The following is a 14,366-nucleotide window of genomic DNA, read 5'->3' as shown; positions in this document are numbered from 1 at the left end:
TCCAAGTAGATCTCACAGTTAAGTAAATGTCTCACAATTACTGTAGACTTATATTAAAGTAAGAGGAAAGGGGAGAATATGTTAGGAAGTTGCAGGTTGTATTGAGTAACTGAGGCAGAGTCTATCCCTTTCTGGAGACATTGCTGACCTTTGACTAAAACTAGGCCATGGATCATTAACGTGAAACAACATAATTGGGAATTTGGCCAAGTTAAAGTAAAGTCATATAATCATATCTTCATTTATCTTAGTTTTGAGTAAGGTTATTTTTAGTAACAAGTCTAAGAAAGTAAAGAAGCAAACATAAATAAGTGGTATATCAAAACTAAACTGCTGTTCAATGGTAACCTCTGCTTTGGGGTTTTATTACTCAGATTTTTTTTTGTTTAAATATGAGAATGAACAAGAATAATGGCTTTTTTTCTTTTTGCTTTAAAAATGCAGTGTGGAGCCCTGGCTGGCGTAGCTCAGTGGATTGAGTGTGGGCTGTGAATCAAAGTGTCGCAGGTTCCATTCCCAGTCAGGGCACATGTCTGGGTTGCAGGCCATAGCCCCCAGCAACCACACATTGATGTTTCTCTCTCTCTCTCTCTCTTTCTCCCTCCCTTCCCTCTCTAAAAATAAATAAATAAAACCTTTTTAAAAAGTTAAAAAAATGCAGTGTGAAGATTGGACTAAAATATCTTCTTGGCATCAAAGAGACAAGCTTATTACACTTTTCCTGCTTATGTACGATATATGGAAAAGGATGAAAAGCAGTAGGAAAAAAGCATCTAGTAGAAAGCATGGGGAGCCTATTAAAACTTGGACTAAAAATACAATATGGTATCCTTAGTTGGTAGATAGTTGTTGTTTTTTTTTTAAGATTTTATTTATTTTATTTTTAGACAGAGGAGAAAGAGAGGGAGAAACATCAGTGTGAGGTTGCCTATGAGCACCCCCTTTTGGGGACCTGGCTTGCAACCCAGGCATGTGCCCTGACTAGTAATTGAACCAGCAATCCTTTGGTTCACAGGCCAGCCCCCAATCCAGTGAGCCACACTAGCCAGGGAGGTAGTAGATAGGTTTTGATGTTACCTTGGTCCCATATCTCTGCTGAAGATAAATGGTAACTGATAGGTTAGGATACCAGACACATGTTTTTTTTGCTTAATGGCGAAGATGAAGGTCCACTCACCCTGATATGTCTAAATTTCATTCTCCTTTTCTTTAGCACTGCTAGAATGGTCTTCTTGTGACCTCTTGCTATGCTAGTCCCTGAACTGGTAGTAGCTGAATCCTGGACTACCCTTTTGAAGTAGGTACTTTCAAATATGATGGTGAAGGAAGATCATTGTCACCCTTTTTTAGGGCACACGAGGTTAGAAAGGTGCAAGACCTATGACCAGGATCTCATCACATCTGTGCTGTCCTTTCCCCAAAGACTCAGTGGGCAATTGTCTCATATATAAGAAGTCGTTACCTGTTTGAGCCTTGGTGGATGTCCTGTGACAACCCTCAGTAGTGTGTCTTTGCTTAAAATGAACTTTATTCACACCTTCCTCAGGACCTCTCAGGACTATGGAGATCATCTTGGTGTTTGAAATAGTGTAGCCTTTGATGGTGTGAGGATTGTCTTCAGGAACTGGGCGCTAAAGATAACAGTGTGTTTCTGGTGATGTAAATTTATATGCTTGATCTTGCCTGGTCTTCTCTATTATCTTAATGTGTACCTGCATAATAACCCTGTGGGCATCCCTGATACATTGGGCCACTGCAGCCTTTTAGAACAATGCACCTTAACTCCATTGCTTTCCTAATTCCTAAATATGTAAGGTCAGCCTTTTTCTGTGTATCTCTTTTTTTTTTTTTAAGATTTTATTTTATTTTTAGAGAGAGAAGGGAGGGAGGTAGAGAGAGAGAGAGAGAGAGAAACATCAATGTGTGGTTGCTGGGGGTCATGGCCTGCAACCCAGGCATGTACCCTGACTGGGAATCGAACCTGTGACACTTTGGTTCGCAGCCCACGCTCAATCCACTGAGCTATGCCAGCCAGTGTGTATCTCTTTTAATTGTCCAGTAAGAAAACATGTTAGTCTGTCAGCTTTTGACTTAACTTTGTTTCTTGTCATATGAACAATGAAATTAAAAATATTTATAGAGGTCTCACACTTTTTAATTCAATCTTAGAATGCTAGAGTACATAGTTAAAACAAAACAAACAAACACACACTGTTATCATCATTTTGGCTTCAAAAGACCCAAATTTGATTCACTTGCTACCAGAAAGTCAGTTGAGTTCTGTGAGCCTGTTTCTTTATCTCTGAAAAACAGATTCTATCTTAGTCTCTTCTAATGCATGTTCTGTGATTCCCTGTGCTTCAATTTAAATTTGTAAGAGATGCTGCGGACACTGAAGTAGTCTGCTTTTATTGATGATGTTACCCAGTCTTTTTTAGAGTTACTTTTTAACTAGCAGTTCATAGCATTCAGAGTAGTTTTTAAAAATCTTATCTCTGTTTATTCAGTTGTGAGTGTGTGTGTGGGTTGGTAGTGGTGTAGTGTTGTGACTGATATTATACCTACAAAATTATCCTGAGGAATAAAAGACAATGTACAGTGTAGGAAGTCAGATAAATGCTTAAAACCTAATCCTGACATTTTAATAAACTTGAAATAGTGTAGAAAACAAACACAATCTCATTTGTTATTGTAATAGTTTCAAAAAAGCAGTGATAGAGTATTTCTGGTGTGGTCCTATTCCATATGTAAGCTTAAGCTCTGTCTAGTCGGTTCCTGGATAAAAGTCCTTGATCTCAGTTCTTTTGATTTTAACCATTTTCTTAGATTCTGTAAAGGATTGCTGGTTTTCATGTACTCAAAATGACGTGTTAACTTCTACATGAATTTTTCCTTTATTCTAGTGATTGGTTGCTTTTCTACCTCTCCTGAGGCTTAATAGATTAATTGAAATCATTAATTTAAAGCCTTGAGAGATTATTATAAACTTGTGCCTTGACGTCCATTAGTTTCAAAAGAGATATTTTTTATGTTTAATAAAAAACTGATGAAAATCAACTCAAGATCAACAACTGAAATTAGTAGCAAACCCTAAAAGCACCTTTTAGGTGGTTAAAACCAAGGGATTATTTAGTTTTACTTATATTAAGTATATTTCTTATGTTAAGCGATGGTGGTACTCCTTCATTGGGTTAGTAGTTGGCTTACATATTGAGTGCTGAGGCAATGAGAGTGATGGTGCCAAAATTAGCTGTCCATGGGAACCTGACTTCTGTTTCTTGACTCTTTCAACATCACTAGCCTGACATGTGACTAAGAAGTCTGACTAAATTGTATTTGATATGAAAGTAGAATTGACTAGACTCTTCTGGGTCTGGGTTGTAGATTTTATACATTAATATGTTGTACAACTATTCCTAATGATATCAGACTCATTTAAAGTCTGATTTATTTGTCGTATCTTTTTTTTTTTTTAAGATTTTATTTATTTATTTTTAGAGAGGGGAAGGGAGGGGGGGAGAGAGAGAGAGAGAGAAACATCAATGTGTGGTTGCTGGGGGCTGTGGCCTGCAACCCAGGCATGTGCCCTGACTGGGAATGGAACCTGCGACACTTTGATTCGCAGCCCGCGCTCAATCCACTGAGCTACGCCAGCCAGGGCTCGTATCTTTATATATATATCTTGCTTTGCAGGGGATTCAGTATTGTATTCATGACGCCATGTGCTCTCTCTCTGTTTCTAAACTCTCACCTGTCATAGGGTTATTAACTAAATATTTGCTTCATTTAATAGAAGGAAATTCCATTACTGATTTTTTAAAAATTTTTACATTACAGTTGATGTACAATATTATATTAGTTTCTGGTGTACAACCCTGTGACTGTACATTTATAAAACTTAGGAAGTGATCACCCTGATAAATTGAATACCCATCTGACACCATATATAGTTATTACAATATTATTGACTGTATTCCCTACGCTGTACTTGCATTCCCATGACTGTTGTGTAACTGCCATTTTGTACTCCTAAATCTCTTCACTTTTCTCATCCATTTCCTCAAACCCTCTCCCATCTGGCAACTGTCAAATGCTCTCTCTCCCTGGCTGGTGTGACTCAGTGGACTGAGTGCTGGCCTGCGAACCAAAGGGCCGCTGGTTCAGTTGGCACTTAGGGCACATGCCTGGGTTTCGGGCCAGATCCTCAGTAGGGGGCATGCAAGAGGCAACCACACATTGATGTTTCTCTCCCTCTCTTTCTCCCTTCTGTCCCCCTCTCAAAATAAATAAATGTGATCTCTGTATTTATGAGTCTGTTTCTATTCTGTGTGTTCATGTATTTTGTTTTTTAGATTCCACATATAAGTGAAGTCATGTGGCATTTGTCTTTCTCTGACTCATTTCTCTTAGCATAATATCCTCTAGGTGTATCCATGTTGTAGATGGCAAGATTTCATTCTTTTTTGTGGCTGAATCATATTCTATTGTATGTATGTACCACTTCTGCTTTATCCATCCATCTATTGGACACTTAGGTTGCTTCCATATCTTGGCTATTGTAAATAATGCTGCAGTAAACATATGGATGTATATGTCTTTTTGATTTAGTGATTTGGGTTTCTTTGTATAAATATCCAAAAGTGTAATTGCTGGGTCCTTCTTTGTTTCTTGTTATAGTTTTTTTAAAAGTCTGTTTTGTCTGGTATAAGTATTGCTACCCCAGCTTTTTTGTTTTTGTTTTTTCATTTCCATTTTCATAAAATTTCTTCTTCTGTCCCTTGATTTGAAGTGAGTCTCTTGTAGCCAGGGTCTTGTTTTGTTATCCATTCAGCTATCTTAATGTCTTCTGATTGGAGTATTTAATCCACAGGTGGCAAACACAAGGCCTGTGGGCTGAACCTGGCCCTCCACCTTGTTTTATCCAGCCCTGCACCTTGTTTCTACCTGGTGGCAGCGCCAAACTCTCATTTAACTGTTAAGGAGTAGTTACATTTATATAGTCCTAAAATTACATTCAGCCCTTTGAAGGCAACCGCGAGGCTGATGTGGCCCCTGGTGAAAATGAGTTTGACATCGGTGAGTTATTCCATTTACATTTAAAGTACCATATTGTCCAAACTAGAAGATACACCCCATCCCCAATTTTGGGAGGAATAATAGTTGTTAATGCTGCTGTTGAGTTCTGTTTACATTTACATTGGTGAAATAATTATGTTATTTATGTTATTAAATATTTTACCACATTTTTTGCTTCAAATTTTTTTCCTATTTTCCTCCTTTAAAACCTAGTCGTGGCTTATGGTCCAAAATACGGTAATTGTTGATATGTATTTATTGCCATATTATTTTTTATCTTTTTTTTTTTCTTCTTAAAGGAGATCCTTTAACATTTCTTGTGATATTGGTTTGGTACTGATAAACTCCAGATTTTTTTTTTTCCTTGTCTGGGAAGCGCTCTCTGTTGATTCTAAATAATAGCCTTGCTGTGTAGAGCAATCTTGATTGTAGGCCTTAGCTTTTCATCACTTTGACTATTTCATGCCAATCCCTTCTGGCCTGCAAACTTTCTGTTGAAAAATCAGCTGATAGTCTTAAGGGGGCTGCCTTGTTGGTGCCCCATAGTCGTTGGTGCCTTTTCATGTGCTGCCCCAGTGCTGGAGCCCAGAGTCAGTCCAAGTCAGTGTGCAGGCCCTTGAATAGGAATTCTTGAGGTTCTAGGAGCCATGATCAGTCAGCCACAATCTCTGCTGATTTTGTTTTGGGGATTTCTCTTCCTGGCACTGGAATCCTGGGCTGAGAGTTCCAGTGTGGGACTGGGACCCCTTAGGGGTCACCTCCAGGTGACCTCTGAAACCAAGATATCCTCCCCCCCTTCTTTAAGATTTTTATTTATTTCTAGAGAGAGGAGAAGGGAGGGAGGGAGGGAGAAAGAGAGGGAGAGAAACATCAGTGTGTGGTTGCCTCAGTGTGTGGTTGCCTCTCATGTCCCCCCATACTGGGGACCTGGCCTGCAACCTAGGCATGTACCCTGACTGGGAATTGAACTGGTAACCTTTTGGTGTGCAGGACCATGCTCAATCCATTGAGCTGCACCAGCCAGGGTGATACCCTCCTTCCACATGTGGATGTGAGACCAGCCCTTTGCGAATTTTGCCCCTTCTATCAGTTTCCACCAGTCTTGAAGTGGCGTTTATATTCTTGGTTATAGGACAGGCATTCTGAATGATGGCTGTTCCATAATTTAGTTGTAATTTTGATGTGGCTGTAGAGGTTCCAAGTTACTACGTTTACCTATGCTATCTTGACTGGAGCTTCCCATCACTGATATTTTCAAAATTCACTGTTTCTTCCCAGCTCCAATATTTTGCAGTGCTCATATGAAACCTTATTGTGGAATGGAATGCTGAGGCTTCAAATTCTGAAAATGTACTTGCTAAAGTCAACAGGGACCTTTTAGTAGCCAGATTACTTGGATACTTTTTAGACTTATATGACCTTTCTCAGATATTTGTCATGGTTACCCATTTTCATTTCTTTGCTGAAACTCTCTTCTCCATTGGCTTGCTGTCATCTCTCTTAATTCTCTCACTAGGCTCCTTCACTTTCTGATAGCTTCTTTTTTTTTTTTAATTAATTTTTTACTGAAGTATAGCTGGCATATAACCTGAAGCTTCTTACAGTATCTGACAAGTTTTCATTATTTACTTTTTAATCTCCTTTTTTCTTTCTCATTATATGTCCCTTCTGAAGATTCTTTCACCACTTACATAGTTAGAGTCACTAGCTGTTTGCTAATTTTCCCAAGTCCTTTTCTTATGTCAGATCTCTTTTGAGCTTTTCACCTTGTATATTCAGTTACCTCTTCTAGTATATATCATTACTTAAATATATTTTGGCTACTTTAAGACAAAAGGTTTAAAACTGAGCTATATATATTCTTACCTCTTTTTTTTCCTTCTGTGTTTCCTGTCCAAGTAAATGTTACTATTATCCACCCAAAACTTGGGAATTAACTATTTTTCCCCATCTTTCACATCTGGTCAGTTATCATACCAAAAGCCTAGTGGTTAAAAGTGTGAGTCATTCTTGGTTTCAAGGATTTATATGTAGGGTTTTTTATCAGCAATGTAAGTCCATTTTGAAAACATTTATGAAGAAATAAAATGTATGGAAATATATTAAAAATGGAACAATTCTATTTAAAAGAGGGAGGTTCAGAACTCTACCTGCTTAGCCAGTTTCTCCCCACCCTTACTCAATAAATGTCAGTTGGAATTATTTTCCTAAATATTTCACTACTTGCTAGTTTTGTGACCTTAGATAAATCAGTCTGCCAATGCCCAATACGAGAATAAGAGACTTTTCTATCTATTTTAACAAGATGGTTGTAGGATCTAAAGAAAATAGTGTATGTTGTTTTAGCTTGGATTTATTTTATAAAAGGTATAAATATAACATACAGATATTTTGAGGTGATGCTTTATGTACATTTGGAATTACCTATGTCTTTCTAGTTAATCGTATTTGCCACACAACATCTTTTAAAAATGAAATGTTGGGTTAAGCTACAGAATTTGGATATACAGTAAGTTCTCCCTTAACATCATTGATAGGTTCTGGACCTGAAGAGAACTATTATTATATAAAAAAGAGCTAAGTCCTAAGGCACTCACCAAGTTATGATGAAATCATGTTATTTGAGCACCTGCTGTACTGCAGAAATTCTAAAAATTGAACACCTAGTTCATGTTAATAAAAGTTAAATAACCGAAGTGGAAAGCTACCAACTGTTTAGTCAGTAAATATTAACTAAAATGTTTGAAAGGTAAAGATTGTAAAGGGATGACAATTGTAACTGCTGGTAAGAGTATAAATGGTACAACTCTGGGGAACAGTTTGACAATAACTATCAAAATGTCCGAAAATATATACAACCTTTATCTCTTAGTCTATTCTGGCTGCTACAACCAAATACCATAACCTCAGTGGCTTATAAATAAGGAAGATTTATTTCTGACATTTTTAGAGGCTAGGAAGTTCAAGACCAAGGCATTAGAAGATTCTGTGTCTAGTGAGGTTCAGTTCTTGGTTTATAGTCTCTTAAAAGGATATTAATTCCATTTGTATGGGCTGCTCTCATGACCTAATCACCTCCTGAAGGCCCCACCTTTAAATACCATCACATTGGGGATTAGGTTTCAACATAAGAATTTGGGGTGGGAGGGGACACAAGCCTTCAATCTGTAGTATCTTTTGACTCAGATGTAGAGATATGAAAAGGGCTTTAGCTCTATGAATATTTATTTGCAACATTGTTTAAACTGGTAAAAACTTAGAAACACCCTGACCATCTAGCAATAGATGATTGGGTAAATAAAAGTTGGTACATCTATATAATGGAATATTGTTTGAGTATAATAACTATGTAACTTGTTTTAACATGGAGTAGGTGTTAATTTTTTTAATTTCTGCAATACAGCAGGTCCTTGAATATCATCTTTTTGTTATAACATTGATGAGATGGTGTAGGAACTTAACAATATTTACTGATAAGGAAAGATTTTCACATTTTGAATGAAATTAGCTGATTAAATTACTTTATTAAAAGCCATTCATATGCATATTGTGCACGTGATTTGAACATGTGGGCAAAAATCATGGTATGGAAAGACTATGCTGAAAGAGGTTATTGGTAATCTCAAAGTGTTGGAATTTTTTTTTAATAAGGAAAACACAATAGTCAGTTTGCATTTTTCTCCTCTCAGTAGTTTTACCAGGAAAAATATCACCATTTGTCTTTTAAGATTATAATCGTTATAATTTGTGCATATGTAATATACACATATCATCTGTTATGTGAGCTTCAGAGTTGTAAAGTGTGTGCAGGCAGAGTTTCAGGCATTAGGGCTTGATTGACCCTGAAGTAGGAGTGGAACTAAGTGGGAACATTAAATATTTATAAGTACTATATAAGATTTGTTTACCCTTGACATATTGCCCATTATTTGCTTGCTGTTGGTTTTTTAGAGTAAAAGAAGAAAATCTAAGAAGTAGATGTTGCTTGTTTCCCATTTTGTGGTGTTTTGGAAGGCCCAAGTAGAACTACTTGGTCGAAATTAAGAAGTAGATTTTTCAGTTCTATGTAGAGAGAATACTCTTTAATGAATGAAGTTATCATTAGGAGAGCAAGCCAGAAGGTGCAGGTGGTTGTGATATGAGTAGCACATAGTAATAGTCATAGTAAGATTCACAGTAATAGTAAGAATTGACATTTCCTCAACTTCCTTATCTAGGAATGGGATGTTTTTAATATGCCGTGAATTAAAAAGTAATCTCACCAATTCTATACTACTGGTAGTGTTTTTATTTCCTAAAGCATTACTGGCCAGTGGCATTGGTATTTACACAAGGAGAGTCATAGCAGCATTGTTTGTAGTAGTAAAAGCATGTTTCCATAGTGGAATAAAATATAAAAGTAAAAGCAGATTTACATCTGATAAAGAATGATTGTTAAGGGTGAGTTTATGTGACATTATAACACATATGTAATATACTACAGTTTGTTTTAAAAACAGGTATTATCCCTAGAAGGGCTATGCAAGGATGTTTGTTAATAAGTAGGTTATCTCTGAAAGAAAACATAAAATACTACTAAAGTGATTGCCTCAGGGATGGAATATTGGGGGTCAGTGGCGGGAAAGACACTTTACTGTGTACTTACATATGTAAAATTTGTTCAACCTTTTGTGTATATTAACTTTTAAATTAATTTACATTGTCTTAAAGAAAGTTCCACACAAATGACAGTTTGTATCACAATGGACTTAAGGCTCAAAAAAAAATTGAGATAGAGGAATACATTGGCTTAAGAGGTAGATAGCTAATTTTCTCTTTGAAAGAATGTAAGGAGGGAATGAAAAGAAATCTGTTAATTCAGCTTCGATTTCTTTATCATTCTAACTGAAATGTCTTATTCTCTAATAGTATACTAACTTGGTATAGCTTGTGCTCTTTTTCACCCACTCTAATGATTTAAAGATGTCTATAATATTAAAATACTAATTATATTTTTATCAGAACAAGTCTTTGTGCAAATTTCAGTTACTAGCCCTTGAGTGTGTATCAGCATAACAAGTAGTAAGGAAAGACTAAATGTAAACAAGAATGAAATTAATGACTACTGTTACAAATTGATACCTAATTATATAAGCCATTTCTTGACCTATATAGAGTGCCCACAGTTTATAAGATAATCATCACATTAGAAACTTAAAGCTAAAAGCTCAAGAATAATGTAATACATGGATGTCCTATGACAGGGCTAAATGTTTCAGAGGCTTGGGGGGGGCGGTCCTTGTATTGTGAAACACTTAATTTTTGGAAGAGAAGACGGTCATGAGCTTTTTAATACAATATTTCTTCAAAGTAGAAATGAAATTTTGTTTAGCAGTCATTTGAATTTGTTTTCTTTCAGAAATCGAGCTATAGCAGATTATCTTCGTTCAAATGGCTATGAAGAGGCATATTCTGTTTTTAAAAAGGAAGCTGAATTAGATATGGTATGTTTGACTTTTAAAAATATAAGTGGATTTACTTAAGTATCAGTAGTCACCTCAGTTATTCACAGATCTTATCATTTGTTATATTTATTTGGCACTAAATTTAATTTCCCCCCCTTTTTTGGTGTAATAAGATTTTTAGTAATGTTTGGTTAGACTCAAAGACCAATGGTCTGTATGGCTTGAACTATCATACTTGAGCCGTTTTTTTTTTAAAGGTTCTAATTTTTTTCCCTCTAGAATGAAGAATTAGATAAGAAATATGCTGGTCTTTTGGAAAAAAAGTGGACATCCGTTATTAGATTACAAAAGAAGGTAACTGAGTTTTTTCTTTGAAGTTAGCTGTATTTGGAGTGGTCTCACAAACTTTCTGAAATACTGACATAAATCATTTTTCTGCATGAATTAAGAATTATATTTAATCTTTTTTAAAAGATGTGTTTGTTTATTTTTAGAGGGGGGAAGGAGAAGGAAGGAGAGAAACATCAGTGTGTGAGAGAAACACCTGTCAGTTGCCTCTCACATGTCCCCCAATCAGCAACCTGGCCCCTCAACCCAGGTGTGTGCCCTAACTGGGAATCAAACTGCGACCTTGCTTTGCAGGACAATGCCCAACCCACGGAGGCATACCAGTCAGGGCTAATTATATATAATCTTGAAAAGGCAAATAAGAATACATCTATTCATTATAAAAAACTTTGACTCAGACAGATCAGTGTTGATGCCTGCTAACTTGTGCAATTTGAGTACTGGCTGGATTCAATCTACATAAACCAGACTTTAGGGAATTCATAGTAAAGAATTATTTGTGGTCCTGGCTGGTGTAGCTGAGTGGATTGAGTGCCAGCCTGTGAACCAAAGGGTCACTGGTTCGATTCCCAGTCAGGGCACGTGCCTGGGTTGCAGGACAGGTCCCGGAGGGGGTGTGAGAGAGGCAACCACACATTGATGTTTCTCTCCTGCTCTCTTCCTCCTTTCTCCTCTCTCTGAAAATAAACAAATAAAATCTTTAAAAAAACCCTTTCTATAAGAACTGACTTGTGTACTTGTTTGGATAGGAAGAACGCATGGAGCCAATATGGTGCTGAGAAAAGAACACCAAAGTGTGCCCTTAAGTTATTTTTATCTCTGAGCTTTTATTTTGATTTGTAAAATGAAGGCAATAAATAATACTGAGGTCCTAAAATTTATACTTCTTGTAGCCAAAGCTAGAATAAATAAATAACATTGTTACAACATGAATTAATGTGTAAAGCACTCTTAGAAAAGTACCAAATACATAGATGTTAAATAAATATTGGCTTTTATTATAAATATTAATATTAGCATATATAATGTATACTTGGTTTGGGAAGAATTTACTAAGAGTAGCAAACTTACAGGGATCAACACTAGTGCACTGCTATTCCTCTCAATAATAGATATAAATTGAAAAAAATTTTTTCAGTTAAAGTCAAACTGGTACTGAATATTTCTCAGTTTTCAATTTTGTCTCACAACAAAAATTTTGATAATATAGATAATTTTTAATAAATGATGAATGTAAATTACTGAAATTTTTCAAGTGTCTTGCATGCGTACACACACATATGTAAAATAAAAGCAGGGTTTTTTTAATGTCAGATATATTATTTTATTGGAGTCTATCTGTGTATATAACCACATATTGATTCTCCAGGTTATGGAATTAGAATCAAAACTAAATGAAGCGAAAGAAGAATTTACATCGGGTGGACCTCTTGGTCAGAAACGAGACCCAAAAGAATGGATTCCCCGTCCACCAGAAAAATATGCATTGAGTGGTCATAGGAGTCCAGTCACTCGAGTCATTTTCCACCCTGTGTTCAGTGTTATGGTCTCTGCTTCAGAGGATGCTACAATTAAGGTAATTTTTTTTCAAGATGAAAGATAATTCTAAAAAGAAGATTTAAGTTTAATTAGGTGAAACAAATTTTATTAATGAAGACCTAAAAAGAGAGAAAGTAGAGAGTCTTTGAAACTCTGATTTGTTCTAATCCTTAAAATACAAAATTAGATAGGGTTCGAGTGTTAAAAAAAGAAAGAATTAGAATAACATTAGAATAAAATTGTAGCTCCCGTATGGTAAGCTGCCAAATAAGTTCACTGATGAATTTGAGAGAATTGGCTAATTTAGTGTTGCACAATAGTTCAGTCACCTAGTGCTTGAATAATTTTTGTTCTTAAATAATCAATATGTAAGTGTGTGACTTTTAAGCAGAAGTGATAGATGAAAATACAGGATTACAACATTAGTAATTCAGCAGATGAATGTATTCTGCAGAAGAATTTCAGTAAAGGATTTATTTAAATTGGGCTCTCGTTGATGTATTTAGTATTGGCTTTGATTCCAAACTAAACAGTAGTTCTCTCCCAGGTGTAAGAACAGAGGCATATCACTTTATAAGTTATGTGTTTCATCAGTAAAAAAGATTGTACTTAAAATTCTTTCTGATCCAGACAATGACAGTTGTATAAACCACCTGCAGAAAGACAACTATAGTTAAAAGGTTTAGGTAGGTGTCTCTCTTCTAAGGCTTATTTCCGTTTAAGTTATATTTGTAGAGGTTTAAGAAAATGTAGGTAGATTGTTAAGATTGTGTGTATTGCACAAAATCAGTCTAACATAAAATTCAGGAAATAATTGTGATTATATTTAACCGGTTTTTATATTAAACATTGTTTTATGTTCTTCTTACACGATTTCTTTAGTTTCTTAATTAGCAGCTTCCTTCTATCCTGTAGGGTGGTGATCCATGGGGCGGGCTGCAGAGTCATTGGAGGAGTCTTAAATTCATGTGTTCATCACGTATTTCTGTAGGATGAGATGATTACATACCTAATACCTTAATATATTGCTGTTTTTCAGATGTATGTAGACATGTCTTTAAATTACTGATTTTATGCTGATCTGCTAAAAAACTGCCCTATCATGAGGCATAGGGGTAAAGGCAGACATTCTTGAATAGGTTGAAAACCTAGTCTTAACTATTGACTTTGCAGTGGTGGTCGAAAAGCATAAATAAAACTGTAAATGTCTTAAAATATATCTGTGGAGTCAACTTTAAAATACTACAAATGGTACATACTCATTTCCTTTCTCTTAACAGATAATTTTGTGTAAGCCTTATTATTTTTTAGATTGCCAAGGTATATATATTCTTTACATCTGTTTTATAACTCTAAGTTTTCTATGTTCCTGTTATAAAAATAGAGAACCAATAAACATCATTTACCCCATGGAAAAAAATAAAATATTACAAAGTTTTAAAATTATCTATAATCATACCACATATTCATCAACTACTCAGTTTCCCTTCCTTTTAGTCTTAATTCAGTGTGTGCACGTGGTGGGTTGTTTCATTAATAAAATGCATTTGTATTTAGTTTTATTTCCTTTTTAGATTAAACTTAATCTAGAAACACCTTATTTTGTTCCTAATGAATCATGATTTTTAATGAATTAAAACTAGTTTTATTTGCATGGAGGCTTTATAGGGTAATTAGTGGTCGAGAGCACAGATTCTGTGTTTAAGTACTGACGCAGCTGTTTGATAAAATTTTTATTTATTTTTTAAAAGGTTTTTATTTATTTACAGAGAGAGGGGAAGGGACAGAGAAAGAAAAGGGGAGAAACATCAGTTGGTTGCCTCTCAACGTCCCCAGCTGGCCTGCAGCCCAGGCACGTGTCCTGACCAGGAATTGAACCATCCACCTTTTAGTCTGTGGGGCTATGCCGAACCCACTGACTAAACCAGTCAGGCCCCATTTAATGATTAGTGTGATCAT

The 14,366-nt window shown here is 35.7% G+C and overlaps 1 protein-coding gene across 1 annotated transcript in view; it reads left to right on the top strand.

Moving 5' to 3' along the window:
* The window catches only part of PAFAH1B1 (platelet activating factor acetylhydrolase 1b regulatory subunit 1), a 68,862-nt gene that overhangs the window by 41,769 nt on the left and 12,727 nt on the right, over positions 1 to 14,366 (top strand). The window contains exons 3-5 of the mRNA XM_045836244.1: positions 10,475 to 10,559; positions 10,800 to 10,874; positions 12,238 to 12,444. Coding sequence (XP_045692200.1) covers positions 10,475 to 10,559; positions 10,800 to 10,874; positions 12,238 to 12,444 — 367 coding nt within the window. The remainder of the gene's footprint in view (positions 1 to 10,474; positions 10,560 to 10,799; positions 10,875 to 12,237; positions 12,445 to 14,366) is intronic.

This window comes from Phyllostomus hastatus, unplaced genomic scaffold, assembly GCF_019186645.2.
Source record: "Phyllostomus hastatus isolate PE091 unplaced genomic scaffold, TTU_PhHast_1.1 phas_contig_210, whole genome shotgun sequence".
NCBI classification, from domain to species: domain Eukaryota; kingdom Metazoa; phylum Chordata; class Mammalia; order Chiroptera; family Phyllostomidae; genus Phyllostomus; species Phyllostomus hastatus.
The sequence above is the reverse complement of the archived record's forward strand: the minus strand, read 5'-3'. Positions and strand labels throughout refer to the sequence as shown.